At 35.7% G+C, this 17509-nt stretch overlaps 1 protein-coding gene across 17 annotated transcripts in view; it reads left to right on the plus strand.

The window, feature by feature from the left end:
- Positions 1-16871, plus strand: part of LOC126977462 (zinc finger protein OZF-like) — a 37108-nt gene extending 20237 nt beyond the window's left edge. For all 17 annotated transcript variants that reach the window (XM_050826265.1, XM_050826263.1, XM_050826270.1 and 14 more), the window contains 5 exons: positions 1380-1541; positions 3412-3534; positions 5322-5431; positions 7768-7867; positions 10148-16871. In XM_050826265.1, coding sequence (XP_050682222.1) covers positions 1380-1541; positions 3412-3534; positions 5322-5431; positions 7768-7838 — 466 coding nt within the window. In that variant the 3' untranslated portion in view covers positions 7839-7867; positions 10148-16871. The remainder of the gene's footprint in view (positions 1-1379; positions 1542-3411; positions 3535-5321; positions 5432-7767; positions 7868-10147) is intronic.
- Positions 16872-17509: the final 638 nt, after the last annotated feature.

Below are 17509 nucleotides of genomic sequence, written 5' to 3' on the forward strand. Positions count from 1 at the left end.
GGTCAGCTAGTATATATATATAATGAAAATGGTCTTTGTTTTGAGGCTCAATCACGCCTAAACCACTAATCGACATGAAACTACCACCATTCATCAATTTATCCTAGATGGTTTATGGCTATTTATTTTTGTAATTCCAACGTGCCTTCTTTTTAAAATTTACCCGGAAAATTTGAAGGAACGGCTAGTTATATTATATAACGTTTATATTAGTTTTGATGAGCGCATAAAACTAAGTACTCGTAGAATTCATACACGGTTTCTTTTCAGAACCCCATTTGTTTCAGATTAGATGATTTATACGTCAAGATAGATTATGGCAATTGTGAGAACGTCGTATAAAATTGAGTTTAGAGTTAACTTCTACTTTGAGTAATGCACGCACACTAACACAAATTGCGATAGAAATTGCGAGTGTAAGACGCAGCTTGTGACGCGTACCTGGCCTCTTTTTATCGGTTGTCTAATTTGTAAGAGACTATCTAGATGTATAAATTATCTTAGGAAATAATTTTGTAAAAAATAAACACTTTTTAATAAAGACTTGAGAATTATAAGAGTATAGATTAGTAATTTTGAAACGATCATAACCATAATGTTAACACCAGGAACAGACACAAACTTACAATGCCTACTACTCGGCTAAGTTGAGTTAGTACCTAAGTCTAATTTACTAATATCACGTTATTCAAAAGAAATGTTAAAAAACGTTTGTGTGATAAAGGTTACTATAACATAAATTACTTTTTTAATTATACTACAGATTGGGAATGGAGCGACCGCCCTCAGTCTACTAAATAATAAGTTTAATTGTACAATATTACATTGTAAACATATTTTTTGATGGAAAAAATAACCCGCTGAGTTTGTTGCGCCCATTCTTCTCAGGCCTGAGGCAGTCGTTTCGGAATGGGTGGTAGTTTTTGACTTTCAACAAATGATGTCACATCCTAAGTATATATATAAAAATGAAATGCTGTTCGTTAGTCTCGCTAAAACTCGAGAACGGCTGGACCGATTTGGCTAATTTTGATCTTGAATTATTTGTAGAAGTCCAGAGAAGGTTTAAAAGTTGAATAAATATGAAAACGTTCGAAAAAAAAACACAATAATTTTGTTTTTCCTTTGATGTGTCCCCCGTCGTTCAGAAATCAAATTGAAAGAATAGTTTAAAATGAATAACTAATTAGAATCTTTGCATCTGTCTAAATTTCTCAAGAGGTAAAACACAAACTTAATTTTAGCTACCTATAGTTGGTATATTAACTACAGTTGTTAACTATGATGGCAATACAATGTTTGCTGGGTCAGCTAGTTTTGAATAGAAATGTATGAATTTTGATTTTATAACACAGACTGGTTTTTGTTTCGCGTGCCAGATGGTCGCACGTGGCCGACAAGCCGCTGAGCTGCGAGCGGTGCTCGATGACGTTCACGTCCAAGTCGCAGTTCGCGCTCCACATTCGCACGCACGCGACTGGCCCGTGCTACGAGTGCAGCGTGTGCGGACGTAGCTTCGTGCGAGACAGCTACCTGATACGGTGACGATTACAACTGATAACTATTGAAAATAGCTCAAAAAAAGAATGCTGGGAGAGTTTCTTGTGCCGCTTCTTTCTCAGAGCGCCATTTGTTTCCGAAGCGGTAGTAGTATCTAGTAGTTATTTAAAATGACATCAAATAGAATTCTAAAACAATCAATTTTGAGAAAATTTATGCCTTTAACTAATGCTGTGTTCACATCAATGAAAGGAGAATTTCATCAGTTCGGACGATGATGGCGTCCATAGCTAGTTTTTCTGACAATAAGGCACGAATCGGGCAGGCCGTTCAGCTGATAGTTATTGATACGCCCTGCCCATTACAATGCAGTGCACTACAATTGCGCTCGTCACCTTGAGACATAAGATGTTAAGTCTCATTTGCCCATTATTTCACTACGGCGTAATTATGGCGTATCACAATAATGCTTACACATTACTGTTTCACGGCAGAAATAGGCGCCGTTGTGGTACCCATAATCTAGCGGTCATCCTGTGCGAAGAAGAACTGGCCGTTAGTCGCCTCTTACGACACCCTTGGGACTTCCTTATTCTTTTTATACCCCGGGGAAGCACAGAGCAAAGGTTCGAATTCATTAGACGTGAGTGTCTCAATTCAACCTATCCACACTGGTGCTCTGGAAAACCGAGAAATCACAGATCGCTCCGGGCGCGCTCTCTTAATTTGGCACGTTACACTAATGTGGACGATAAATTGTTACATTGCGTAAGTAATTTATAACTTTTTGTCTAGTAAATTTGCAATCACACTTGCAACACCAGGGGAATCACACTAGTGTTGCCGGCCTATTGTGGTGAGGTACGCGAATGACCTTTGTTTCACTTTTTTGAGTACAATACAGTCCATTTGATTACAGACAAGTTATATAATTATTTACTGTTTAAGTACCAATGTTTATCTCCAAAACATAGAGAATGAAAATTAGTAAGCGTAGTCTATGGAATTAAAAAGTTAAGTGTCACAGATGACAGTTGATATAATGTAGAAAAAGGCTCGATCTACGTAATTAAAAATTGGTGTTTGTGAAAAATAGAAAATAAGGAGAAAACATGTAAAAGGAAGAAAATAAAACGAAAATATTAAATCATGTTTTATTCGGCTGGAAACTACTCCCCAACATTTACATTAATATTAATACAAGTGGAGAAATATTCAAAAGCAGTAAAAATACTTTAAAAAATTTATTTTTAACAAACTTTCTCTCTGTTAGTTCTGTATTCTTAACGAGAATAAAGTTCTTTTACCATTATAACAAATAAAATAGTATTCAAATCTTTCCACTTTCTAATATTCGTATAAATTGAAAGTAAATATTTCCAAACTGAGAACACTTCAGGGCCTTCAAACGTGGAGAATGCTTTCACTTGGCTGGCTTGACCACTGCATACATAATAGCTTTAAGGATAAATGTATACACTTCTATAATAAAGTCCCAGCCACTGTTCAGGCATTATCTATAAATAAATTTAAATGTTTTATAAAAAAAATGGCTCTGTCGTAAATCCTGTTACTCCACTGCTAAATATCTAAATGATCGGACAGCCTGGGACTAGATTGTGATTATTTTATAGCGATAGAAATAACTGTACAATCTTGTATATTTTTATTGAAAAGAGCGCAAAAAATGAACGCTGGGAGAGTTTCTTGCGCCGCTTCTTCTCTCTCAGAGCGCCATATGTTTCCGAAGCGGTAGTAGTTATTAGAAATGACATCAAAAAGAATTCTAAAGGATTCAATTTTGAGAAAATAAATGCCTTTTATGCATTGCAGGTGTTCCTGAGGATGATCACTTTCCACAAGGGAAGCGATTTGTCCCTCTAATATAATCATAATCCTTTGTTGGTGCAGGCATCACAACCGCGTTCATCGTGACAACCACAGTAACATGTCGGCGCAGAGTGTGGGCGCCATGAGTGTTCAGAGCGGAGGGAATGCGACCAACTATGATTCTGCCGCAGTTTGCGACTTAAGGTACCAACATCATTTTTACACGCTTTATATTAGCTTCACTTGTATGTTTGTAACCGACTTCTTTGGGCGCGATTTTGACCCACTTTAAACGGCTAGATTTCGTTCAAACTTTGTAGATTTATCGAGGACCGATGACATTACACTAATTTGATAAAAAAATAACCGAACTAAAAAATAGAAAATAAATAATAGTTTAAAAAAAACTAAAAAATACGCTTTTTATAGAAAACCGAACTATAAAATAGAAAATAAATTGTAATCAATTTAAATTAAGAATAGTGTTTAAAATTTCAATAAATATAAATTAATAATAGTGGGAGTAAAAAAAAATATATTATTTAAAAAAAAGCGTGGGGTGCTTTTTAAGATATTATCAAAATGATAATCACTCTACTCATGTCTGTCAATAAAATATTTATAACTGTTAACACCATGCACCCCACGCTTTTTTTATTTTTTTTTTATTTACACTTATTTATTTATATTTATTGAAATTTTAAACACTATTCTTAATTTAAATTTATTTTCTATTTTTTAGTTCGGTTTTCTGTAAAAAGTGTGTTCTTTAGTTCTTTTAAACTATTATTTATTTAACGTAAACTACACATACATACACACATGGTAATAAATCTTGGTTTGAAGTAAATTAAAAAAAAAATCTGGTTGAACTCTGGGAGTGCCGGCAGAATTGAAAACTTGAACATCAACGTTATGCTTTTTAAATATTTTGGAATGGTTAGGGAATCATTTCGCATGAATTGATTTATTTATCAGAATAAAAGGAGTAGCGTTTATGTGCTTAAATACAATATTCATTTATTGCGCTATCGTACACAAAAATGACATTTTTAATTACATAAAAAAATTAAAACTTCAGAACTATTACAATCACTTTACATTAAAAAGCTTATCTCACAGAAAAATCAAATTTCATCCATAATTTCAACGACTGTCTTACGAATTTTCGATCAGGCCACGTGGCCTGACTTGAATTTAACATTTTATGCCCACCCCAAGAAAAGTTTTCGACGCCTCCAAATAAGTTTTCATTTAAAAAATACTAAAGAAAGTCTTTCTTTTCTGCATTGTACTTGTGTGACGCGAGCTCAACTCGGTGTGAAAACTCGGAAAACGAGGTTTCATAGGAAACCATCATGTATAGACATCTGTCTAGATCGGCTTAGACGCCTTCTATCAATCACAAAAAATAGTTATAGCCGTTGTTGAGACCTCAAAATATACAAATTTTCATCTGGACAGAATATCCGTAATGATTATAAACAATATAGCTAAGCAATTATTTCTAATCATGCTGTGTATCCACCCTCGTGGAGTCAAAGCCTAGTTTGTATTCAGCTAAATGGTTTATATCTGAAAATGTTCATTATAATAATGTAATGCATAACAGACGTGTTCGTTAACTTTGATGAGACCTGATGAGAAGACTCATCGTCGCACATAGGGCTTTGCGAGATCGAATCAGAAATGAGGAGATCTGTTGGAGAACTAAAGTCACTGACATGGAACGAAAGGGAAGTGGCAGTGGGCAGGGCACATCGTTCGACGCAAAGTTGGCCAGTGGAGCAGTTCTCAAATGCCAACCATGTACCGGGAGTCGTAGAGTTGGTAGGCCACCCACCAGATGGACCGATGATTTGGCCAATAGCGCCGGAACAGGTTGGACGAGGGCAGCGCAGGACTTATCGTCGTGGACATCTTTGTGGGAGCCCTTTGTCCATTAGTGGACGTCTTCGGGCTGGTGATGAATGTTTAATGTATTATTGCAGCTTCGTGCCGATGGTGAACCGCTATATGACGTCACAAGGCACGCAGGTCTCGCTGCAAGACTCGCACTCCAAGATGTCTGCCATGTCGCCGCAGTCTATCGCATCTATTTGTAAGTCATATTTGTAATGGAATTTAGCAAACAAGCATGCGGGTGTCATCTGACGGTAAGGCGCCACCTACACGAGCGTGTTCAACACCACAAGTCAGCGCTTCTACCGTCGGGGAATTTACACGAGACGTAAAAAACTCCGTCCGAGCGCTTTCGTAGTACGTCCGATCCGAATCCGGTCCGTACCCGTGAACATACGGTCCGGTTATTGCTATGGTAGTTTACGCACTACTTCGGACCGTGTTTTACGGATACGGATCGGACTCTGAATAAGTTTAGTCCAGGCGTCCATCTTGTGAATGACGCACGCAGTTTATATTCTGGACCCCACTTAAGGCTCCTACCGGGGCCTTAAAGTGATGAATATTTTTATTAATAGATTCTATAACGAACGAGGGTGAAAAAAGCTATATAACGAAAGAGAAAGCGTGTATAAGAGATAGAATATATAAAGTTACAATACACAATTATTGGTACAAAATTTTATTTGTATAGGTACATAGGTACTTAATTCAAACAAGTGGTGAATATAACTTTAAAAATATCTAATTGTTTAGATTCGAAAGAGCGACATCTCAAGTTAATATCCTAATATGCAATTATTGGGGATGAGCAGGTTATCAACTGTAAAGTAGATTCTATAGATGGAGTCACTACCCGAGCGTTGAACAAAAACATACCAAGATAAACGGACCTTGCGGTATACGGACGGCTGGCTTAGTTGGTAGAGCGCTGGAACGCCGCGAGGGTTCGAATCCCGCATAGTCTATAAGTTTTGGTACAAATAAAATTTGTGAACATTCGTGAAACTCAACGGCCACCAGTGATGGGCCGAATGTGGTTCGAACCGAATACGATTTTCGCTTGGTTTTCACCGCGTTTTCTCGGGAGCGTCATGTTTATGCATCGCGGTTAGCTACGCCTTACTTGCACACCCCCCATGACTTTGGGCCGGTCGGCGCTCATTTATGCAAGTAGGTACGCACGTGTCATGAAGATGACGCTTCATGACGAATGACGAAGTTTTGTTCAAGCCGACGAAGTTCGGTTAAACCGAATGTAAAAGGAAGTTCGGCCCATCCCTTTTATTTTTATTATTTTATTTAGATTTTTATTTCCTTACATCTATACATTTAGGTATTTACTTATAAATTGTTTTATTAAATTCAAATTCATTCAAATATTTTTATTCAAAATAGGATATGAAATCACTTGTTGAAACTCAAAAAAGAAACTACCACCCATTCCAAAATGAATGCCTCAGGCCTGAGAAGAATGGGCGCAACAAACTCAGCGGGCTTTTTTTCTCATCAAAAATATGTTTTACAATTAAAGTAACATTAACAAAGTAACATTGTACAGTTAAACTTATTATTTAATAGCCTGAGGGCGGTCGCTTCATTCCCAATTTGTGGTATAATTAAGAAAGTCATTTATGTTATAGTAACTTTTACCACACAAACGTTTTTTAACAATTCTTTTGAATAACGTAATACTTTTGTTTTGAACGTTTTCTGGGATCTTGTGGTAAAAGCATATACATCGCCCCTCAAAAGACTTACTAATTTGACTTAGCCGAGTAGTAGGCATCATCAGTTTATGTCTGTTCCTGGTGTTAACACATACTAATGTGTTAGTATTTCACTATTTTAAATAAAAGTACCTATTTTGTTAGTATTATTAGTTATTATTTTCGACATAAAGACCACTTTTAGCGGTAAAAGCCTCCTCCATTGATTTCCACTCGTTCCTGTCTCTTGCAATTCTTGTCCACATCTGTCCTGCCGTTTCTACTATGTCATCGCTCCATCTCTTATTAGGCCTGCCTCGATTTCGTTTCCTATTCATAGGGTACCAGTTCGTTACTACTGTGTTACAGAGTATTTTACAACAGCTGTAATATAATACCTACATAAAGAAAGAAAAAATTTTTATTGACGTCATTATACATTCTGATAATAGTTCTTAATGTTATACTAATCTAATTATGATCTAATGACGCCAATGGGCCCCCAACTCAGCATAGTTGTGGTTTCGAAAGAATCCACAACGCTGGTCTTCCGTGGAAACCCAGATAGCGTTTCTAATGCTCAGTCTTGTCACACGAAGGTGTACAAAGTATTAATTCTCTATGAGCACAAAGCACAAAAGATAGTGAAACTCGGATCTAATATTAAAACTTAACAAGAAATAAAAACAATTAAACTTGATTTCAACTCTGCATCCAGTATAGATAAGAAGCGTTCGTTGTTTGTGTGTGGACAAGTACTTATAAATGTGTGACGGCGATCGAGTTTATTGTTCTCTGATGCTAAGTTAAGTTTGTTGTGTGACAGCGTCTCCGCCGCCGCCGCATACGCCCACCCCGCAGCCGCAGATGACGGGCGGCTTGCGGATCGTGGAATGATCGGCCGACGACTGCTGGCTCGCGCACAGGTGATACATACATTCAAAGAGGATACAAACGATTTAAGTTTTCTTTAGTGTTAATTCCGCCAATATTTGCTTTTAAAACAATTCGACACGTGTTTCGCCTCTACACGAGGTATCATCAGGACGTGTTGTCTCGCCGAAATCTGGCACGAGACTGAATCAAATGAGCCGGAAGCCGCTCTTTTTCATCACATCGCGTCATTTCATGGGACGAGGGTAAAACTTAAATCATTTGTATAATTATGGATTTCCGCAAAGTAACGCCTAATTCAATAAATTCAAAGAGGATTTAAATACAAATACAATTAAAGGTCCAAACCCACATGCACACACTCACTCACACACACACACACACACACTCACAAACACACCACACACACATCACACACACACACATCACACACACACACAGTTTTCAAACTTCTTTTAATTGTGCGATAATTGTAAAATTTGATTCTTAATCATTTTTTGTTTATTTCTATATTGTTTATCAAATATTATGTATCCGCTAAGGAAGATACGAGATATTTCCCAATACAAGTGTCCAAAGACAACTTACTGGGATGTCTCAACCACTAAAAATTTATAATATGTAATCTTTGAAATAAACGAAATTTATTAATTATTTAATTATATTATTTGTAATATGAGATGGGACTGCCTAAGTAAAAATTGAAATTGAGTTTAGTAGGAAACGTGCAATGAGATTTGAAATAAGTTTGAAATAGTAATTACAAGTAGGTATATGGTAAAGTATAATCCGGCTAAGTTTGAAAGCGAACAGTTGCTGAAAACGTAGTGGATTTCGGCTATCTCCATTTTTTACTAGTGTCTTTCTATCAATCACTGTACGTTTCATACAACCGCATTTTTCATAGAAAGTTTCCCTAGGCTGCATACATTGCTGTCACTATAAGTACAAGTAGAAGCGTAACTCAGCGTTCTTCTTGAAATTTATACGAACGTCAGGGCGGACCGTTAGGTTTGTCATTTGTATGACAACCCTAACGTTTAGAAATTTTTTATTAATTGTATTAGATTTTTTCTCTCTCAAAACTCTCAACTGTAAAGTAGATCCTGTAGATGAAGCTACAACCTGAGAGTTGAAGAATGCAAACAGAATTTTATAACGAAGCGGTACTCGAACGGTTAGCTCAGTTGGTTAGAGCACCGGCACGGAACGCCGGAGTTCGCCGTGGGCTCAGATCCCGCATCGTTCATAAAATTTTGTTTTTGAAATTTTATTTGTGTATTAATCCTAGAATTGAGGGTTATCACTTTATAACAACATAATATTTTATTAGATTTATTTTATTACAATTCATGTTTATTTTTTATTCAAAATAGGGTTTAAACCCATTATTGAAATCAATCATCAAAATCTGCCAGGCATTCGAATATATAATAAATAATAGTTAAAAAAAACTAAAAAGCACGCTTTATATAAAATTCAACAAAAAATAGAAAATAAATTTAAATTGAAAATAGTGTAAAAATATATATATTTTATTGTAAAAAAAGCGTGGGGTGTAGAATAATTATTATTTTAATAATATCTTAAAAAGCACCCCACGCTTTTTTTACAATAAAATATATTTTTATTACACTATTTTCAACTTAATATTTTCTATTTTTTAGTTGAATTTTATATAAAGCGTGCTTTTTAGTTTTTTTTAACTATTATTTATTTTTCATTTTTTAGTCAAATTAGTGTAATATCATTGGTCCTCGATAAATCTACAAAGTTTGAACGAAATCTAGCCATTTAAAGTGGGTCAAAATCGCGCCCAAAGAAGTCGGTTACAAACATACAGGTGAAGCTAATATAAAGCGTATAAAAAGAGTCTTACAAAAAACTTTGGAGCCCTGATCTTGAACTTTCTGACTTCGACCCGTTTTCTTTCTGTACCTTCTTTAGGCCGTGTCAGGTTATCGATAGCTGTATATAATATCAAAAGAGGACTGCCAAAACTACTTGTCACGTTTTCTGAACAGAAATCCCAACATTTCTTGAGATCCCATTTTTTGTATTTGTTTTTCACGGCACCTCAAGCTATTCATGTTTGATACAGTTTTTTTTGAGTAAGGGTATTAAATATTCCAGTTTTTTTTGAGTAACGGTATTTAAATATACTGGTATATAATATGGATTTTGAAACACCCTCAAACAATAGATTCATAGAGAGAGAATAGTAATAGTTAAAAATGACAAAATCCATTTTTAATTGTGAAAACAATAATAAGTCTGTGATATTTTAACAAATTATTTTTGTTTATTTTCAGCTCTCCATTGAAGATTGGGTCGCCCGAGTGCAATATAAGAAAGTTGGCAGCCATCAACTTGAGCAGCTACAGATAATATACTAACTATATTATATCATATATAAATCATGTTGTGCCAGGCGCGCACTTAAAGCACAGATTTAAATTATTTTATATTGATTTATTTATTTTATAAATATCCCTATTTGGTCGGCAATGTCGAGGTGGATATGGTTCGGTTGGAAAGGATCCCTCAAGCTAAACTTATGAGTCAAGGACTTAGTCATTAGGGCTGTCGCTTTACCCTTGTTCAGTGTTCTAGCATGTGTAAATATAGTGTATTTGGGGTAATGTAAAAGTAATTACAACAATTGATTGACTGTCACGTTCAATCTAAAAATGTCTTACAAACAAAGTGTGCTTTAAGACCACACAACAGAAGTGAAAACTTTAGGCGAGAATAATATACAAAATACAACAATTTTTTTGTTCCTTTTTCTTATTATGATTAAGAATAATATTTTCTCAAAAAAAAAATATCTGAATGTTCTTACTCTCTTAGTCGACTTACCCAACTGAGTGTTACAAAGCCAAGTGTGGCAGCTCAGTCTCATTCAATATCCACAAATGAATGCTCAGCTGTACGAAGTTTTCACTTCAAAACATTTAAAAGTGTGTTGTAGAAAGTCAATAACATTATCATAGGTATATTAGTCCATTATGAATAGTTGAGATATATTTTTTGCGCGATGTCAGCCCTAGTAGTGATAGCGAGGTAGTGGTACCGCCTATGTGTATGCAAAATGTGATCTAGATCCGCATCTGTGATTTATATCTACCATCACAACTTTACTATTACGTGGTGGCATTCATAAATCGTTACTTAAATATCATTCGCAGAACGGGGTCAAGTACTAGACTATTATTTTTATAAAATTTAAAACAAGTACATAGATTGTAAAGATTTATTTAACTCGGACTTAAGGAGCAGTATAAATGACAGGATTGTGAATAGTTCTACTAATATTTGTCTCCGTTCTGGACGTCATTGATATAGTATGTAGGCCTAAATTTTTGATCTCATATTCTAATTTGCTTAGTGATAATATCTTTGGAAAAGTCGAAGGCTAACTCGAAACTCTAAATTCTAAATTGGACGTCACGCGCTTATCATCCATTATCATAAACTAGATGTAGTTGTAACAATTTCTTATTGCGATGCTTTAACTTAGATGTCTGTGTATATGAAATTCAATAATTTTTGTAAAACTTTCCGATGAGAGGTCAAATATATATCTTAAGCCGAGAGGACTCTTTAGATAATACTCTTTCGTGATCAGTGAGAACGCTTTAATGAAATGAATAAAAATGAAGATAATAATGAGAGAAGTACAAAATACTACCGAGTTGCCGAGTCCTTAGAGGCAATAATTCACAAAATTAAATAACTTTTAATATGATGTATATTGGAGTAATCCACAAAAGTGCCTGTTGCAACATAAAATTGGCAATATTTTTTAATAGTATTTCGTTCATAGGGATATTTATGTTTGGTGTTAGAGTGGAGAGGTCGTAGACCATAGTTGTACATGGTCGACATTTGGGCAATAAGTGAATCATTCTTCGGACTAACCTCCTCTGTACTACTCGTTTGTGAAGCTTTTTACTATAACTCGTGCCTTCTAGCAAATAACTATGTTAGGCTCGGTTGTAGTGCATTATGCTGGGGTTGCCAACTACACAATATTACAATACTCGCACAAGATGTAATATTTCTTAAAACTTTTATAAAAGATATAAGAGAGGGCGCTATTTAACAAAATTTGGAAATCGCCATTTTAGAGTTGTTGTTATGGAAGCAATTAGTAAAACACTTAAAATATCAACTGTTCAACTTTTCCGGTCCAACTTGCTGACAGGCAGACGGAAGACGGACAGATAGCAAAGATTTGAAGGTAACAAAAACAACCATTGCGAAATCTTTTGTCAGTGTAACAAATTTAAGTATTCTGCTAAATAATTTAGTGGGTCTTGACAATCAGTTTAATCAGCTTAAAATGAGTTGGCAACCCCGGTGGCTGCACCGGTTCATTTGCATTTCACCCGTTGGATCTCTTACGTACTCGTTGTAGTTCCGGCTCGTGTACCGAACAGTACATAGGATATAAAGTCTAGTGATATAGCGCAGTAGTCTTCCAATACCTCGATTGAGACGCGGTGGGCGAGGGTTCCTTAACCATAGTTTGCCATTATTGATATCAAAGATAGCTTGGTGCCATTTCTATGTAAATGATGTGGTAGTGTAAGTTTAGTTAAGTTCGCCGGTCAGGGTAGTGTTGCAAAATTAATTATTGTAAAGTTATGTTCACCTTCGCGTGGTAATACAGATTTCTCAAGTTGTTTTTTTTATTATTTTTTTATTATTGGTTTGTTGGTTTACAGCGTGTTATTCCCACTGCATAGCCGTATGTCGTGGGTCGAAATTGTAAATATTGGTAGGGATTATTTATTGGAAAGAAGAGGTGATTCAAAATTTTTATATTATACAAAATTCGATTCGTTTTGTACATATTGCCTACAAGAAAGGGTGTCGAACTGAACTTTATTTTGAAATCTAGATTGATAGGTGAGAAGTATACTTTTGGTAATAGAAATCGAAATTTCCTCGTAGATATATATATATATGAATAATAATATCAATACCTGCATACAAGTGAATGTTGTCTCATAGTCCTCTATATTTTTTTATATTTTGATAGTTCTGTATATGAAACACGAAAATAGGCCGATGTCGTTTATCGTTAAACTGAATCATATATTTGTGTGCAGTAGAGTCTCTGACATGACGGATGCATTTAGATTCTCATACATATATAAATATAGCTGTAACGACATATTATTTTCCGCGTATTTGAAAGTTAAGTTTCTACCAAGCCATTGAGAGCAGTATTATTTAATAGAAAGTATATGTTCCATATATATATATATATATAGCATACCTATTGTATACCAACCGTAGGTGCCGGGGGACAATCGGTCGATTACCAAGCCGATAACTTAGTGACTTCTTGTTGTTAGTTTCGTGATCGGAATAGAGACACCAACTTAGTGAAGTTAGTTATGTTAAGTATATTATCGCGTGTCCAGTATGTCGGCGACTCGGCGAGGTTGACACTTAGATCTTATAACTTACAATTAGTGATATATTTTTGTTATAATATGTTCTCGTCTATATAATATTGATTGTTTTTTACATTTGTTTTTTCGTCGGCTCATCCTAGTGGAGCCGGAGAGCGGTCCTCGTTACGACGTGTACCTCTATATTTACAACCCTTCTCTGTGTATCCAAGGGAGAGATATATTTCGTAAGTGGCTCGGACCCAGACCAGTCGAGACGCACAAATGGCGTGCGCCCCGCCTACATATAGGTGCGGCCGATAATTGGGGGGCGTGTCCTCGAGTGCGTCTCCGCCCCAACTATATTGAATACAATACGATGTTAGTTACTAAATTAGTGTGTAATGCTGTTTGGGTTTACGTAATCGTCGGTTCGTTTAGTATTTCTACTGTCTACTTATTTGTCAACCGTAGATAAGACTGAGTTAGGATCCACAATTTGAAAGAATACTCAATGTGGATCGGCCCGCGATCTGCCGGCTTCCATCGGACCGGCCAGTGGATGTTCGGTCAGCTTCGTCAAGGAAATCGTACATATCTTAGCCGTTGCATGTGGATGTGTCGGCTCCGTGTCGGTCGGGGCGCCGTTTGGCCACGTGTCGTGCGACAGTGAGCCTTATGTAATCATATTTCTAAGGTACATATTTAGTTGTATCGTATTAGAATAACGCGAACTTCCGCTTGTCAACATGTTGCGTTGCTTACCTAATTCATAATCATACGAGAGTACAGCCTAAGGATTTTAACGTTTTCTTTATTTTGTATACTGAGAGCTATTTCTAAGTCACTCATTTTGTACTATTTATAGTTGTTTAACAAATTATATCGGCTGTAAGCCACACGTGAAGTTTTGGAGTGTTTTACAATGAGTACTTTTTAATTCCTATTTTATTGAAATTCAACAAACATCATGGCATGACGATTCTTTGCGAAGGTCATTTAGTTATAGCTCTACAGAGTTCTTGTGGCCACGTTTGTTTAACAGCAAATGTTCATTTCCTTTTATATTGTTAAAATTTTTAGGCTATTTATATTTTATAAGTTAGATTTGTTATCTGTGGTGTAACTCATCACATTGCACGTGATCTATCCTTTACAGCCTCCTTTACGTTATTTATATTATTATTGTTTCTTATTTTATAGTCTGATTTGTGATAAATTATTTTATTAAATCATTGATTGTCTACTAACAAGATTCCTTGTCGCGTATTCAAGCGGTCAGAGCGTATTCCAGCAATAAGTAATTATCTAGCCTGTACACAGTCACATTATGGTAATATTGCAGTAGCGTAATTCAGCGGTCTCCTTGAAATTTAAACGCACTAGGGTTGGTACATACAAAAAGATTGACGAAGCGCACGACGCAGTGGCACTCAATTGTTTTGTCTCCCCAAGTTAGCAGCAGCGGCTGTGTAAATCGTATGTATGTGTGCGTGCGTCGATTCGAACGCTATAGTATGAAGTGAAAGTACTGTTCTATTACCATATTGTGACACAGCTGTGAAGACACAAAGATTTACGTAAAACATACGTAATGTTTCAGACATGCTGGATTTTGGCCCCAGAGTTATATTATATATAACTATTTATATTATAATGTGTTATTTGAGTATTTCGTGTGTTTTCTTTGTTACCGCCGTTTTCTGGGATTTTTTGTGAAATGTTGGCACAGGTGTTATTATTATAGTAGTTTATGTGATTGTACATAATGACGGGCATGAAACACAAGTACGAGTTTATAATTTCATAATATCACACGAGTTTTATAATGCCTAATTAAGTACAGTTACATACACTACCTTATCTACCCACATATCATAAGCCTGTATGATGCATTCGAGAGCCGCTGCTATGGCGGTAGTGAAAAGTTTTCTGGCAGCTATCATAGTGTTTTTTTAATTCAGAGACAAACTAGAGTCGGCCCCAACTATCATATCGTTCCATATCTTACGTGCAGCATTTGTCAAATTTGTTTGAAAATTGACAATTCATTTCGAACTAAACGTCATCTCGACGATATTAGAACAGAGGTCAAATCAAATATGTTTGTTTTTCAGAGATGTTCGAAATTTGAATGCAATAATATCGAGATCGTTATAATTTAGCAATAATAACATTTTCGAGATAAGAAATATGTTTTAATAAAACAGTCTATTTTTGTGGTCTATAATTTGTCCATAGGTAGCGGTCATCAAGGAGGATGTAAATAGTATTTACTAAATACTACGTTATAAGAGGCCTAAGTAAAAATTGAAATTTAGTTTAGTATGAAACGTGCTGTCAATCATTACAGTATGGTGATTGGCGACGCAGTATAATCCGGAAAAGTTTGAAGTTTGAACAGCTGCTTAAAACTTAGTGTGTTGTTATGGTCCGAACGCAATCAATTGGGTCGGAAACCTGATTGCTCAATGACTGGTGACTTAACAACTTTCGTAATACCTTGGAGGCTATGTATAGTAATGTTTCCCCAGTCGAATGTCAGCTTTTTTTAGAATTGTTATAAGAAGACAACGGTGGGTGGCTTCTCTGCACAGGACGCCGGCTAGATTATGGGTACCACAACGGCGTCTTTTTCTGCCGTGAAGCAGTAATGTGTAAGCATTACTGTGTTTCAGTCTGAATGTTGCCCTAGCTAGTGAAATTACTGGGCAAATGAGACTTAACATCTCATCTCATCCGCAGTGAAAACTTATTCACAAAATGCATTGATTTATTTTCTTTAAAGACTATGAGAATTATCTCTTCAATTACAATTCGTTTTACATCTTACGGAATACTTTGCGAATACATTTTTAATATATTTTGCATCTCTGAAGGTGATCGATCAGTCACCGAAAAGATTGTTTTATTCGCAAAAACATGAGTTCTAGAGTTAGTAGTAGACTTCATAAGATACATAATTGCTTTAAAGGTAAATGTATACTCCGTTTCCCGTTGTTCGTTCCGTATGTAATCTCCGTTTTTTACAAGATTATAGCCGTCATATGTCTATCTATCAATGACAGCACTTTTCATATAATCGAGTGAATTGCTTTTTTTCGAGTTTCGCTGGTGGTCATAATGCGCGGTTCTTGAACGCATTATGAAGGGTTTATGATATGTGTGTATATAAAATATCATAAATTTATTATTTCTATTACAGATTGTTCTCTTATAATATTGTATCGTTATTTTGTTTAGAGTATAACTTTAAATCAGGTTTATCGAGTACAGATGGTGGGGAGGCTGTAAGGGCCATTATGTAGTCAGCATTATATATAATATGCTTTATTGTGATTTATTAAATGTACTCTTTATTATAATTATTAATATTATGAAACAATATAATTAGCGGACTAACAAAGCGATTTTTACTTTTGTTTATTTCATAGTGATTTATATTGTCGGGAATAAATACAGAGTTTATTTAAATTTATGAAATTTATACATTGTGAAAATATTCGAATTCGCTCGGTTTGTCGAGCTCAAAGAAAGTTTATATAAATTCAGAATACCAAGTCACGATTCTTTTAGAAGTCGCCATGTAGTGAAGAAAAATAAACGTGCCATGATATTTGTGGCTAAATACACTGTTTAATTTCATATCCCTCATCCCCATACTTTTACTATTGGATTAGGTATGTAATTTGTCTATAGGCAGCAGTACTGTCATTTGTAGAAAGCCGGACCCCATTATATTACATGGAACGAACGACAAAGATAGTGTAATGCGACTAGTGGTAGAGGAGAGACTAAGCCGACTTCACCGATGTTCTTTGTTTAACTATTGTGTGTAGTTGTGGACCCCGGAGAATCAGGATAGCTGGAGTCAAATTGTTCGAGTTGATACTGACTTTATCTGGCTAATGGCCAGAGTCACCGCCAACATTGATCATTTTATTGCACGGAGGAAGGGGTGGACCTTCAGCTACTTCATTGGACGCAGCATACAGGTCGTTTTAGACGGTTATTGCTCGAAACCGAAGTCTGAATGCTGGAGTTCACCAAGACTGTGCTATCTCCTACACTATTATTAGTAATAATGTATGTAACTTGTATCGCATTGGAATATTCTGTAATGATAGTGTGTATTTTGATAAAATAAATAAATATTTCTTTTGCATATCAATGATGTTGGACACCAACAGATAACTATGCAGACGACAGCACTGGTGATGCCGTATACACGGGACATACAGGTCTCGGGAATTCGTCGACCAGTTC

The sequence above is a fragment of the Leptidea sinapis genome, chromosome 45, assembly GCF_905404315.1.
Source record: "Leptidea sinapis chromosome 45, ilLepSina1.1, whole genome shotgun sequence".
Classification (NCBI taxonomy): Eukaryota; Metazoa; Arthropoda; class Insecta; order Lepidoptera; family Pieridae; genus Leptidea; species Leptidea sinapis.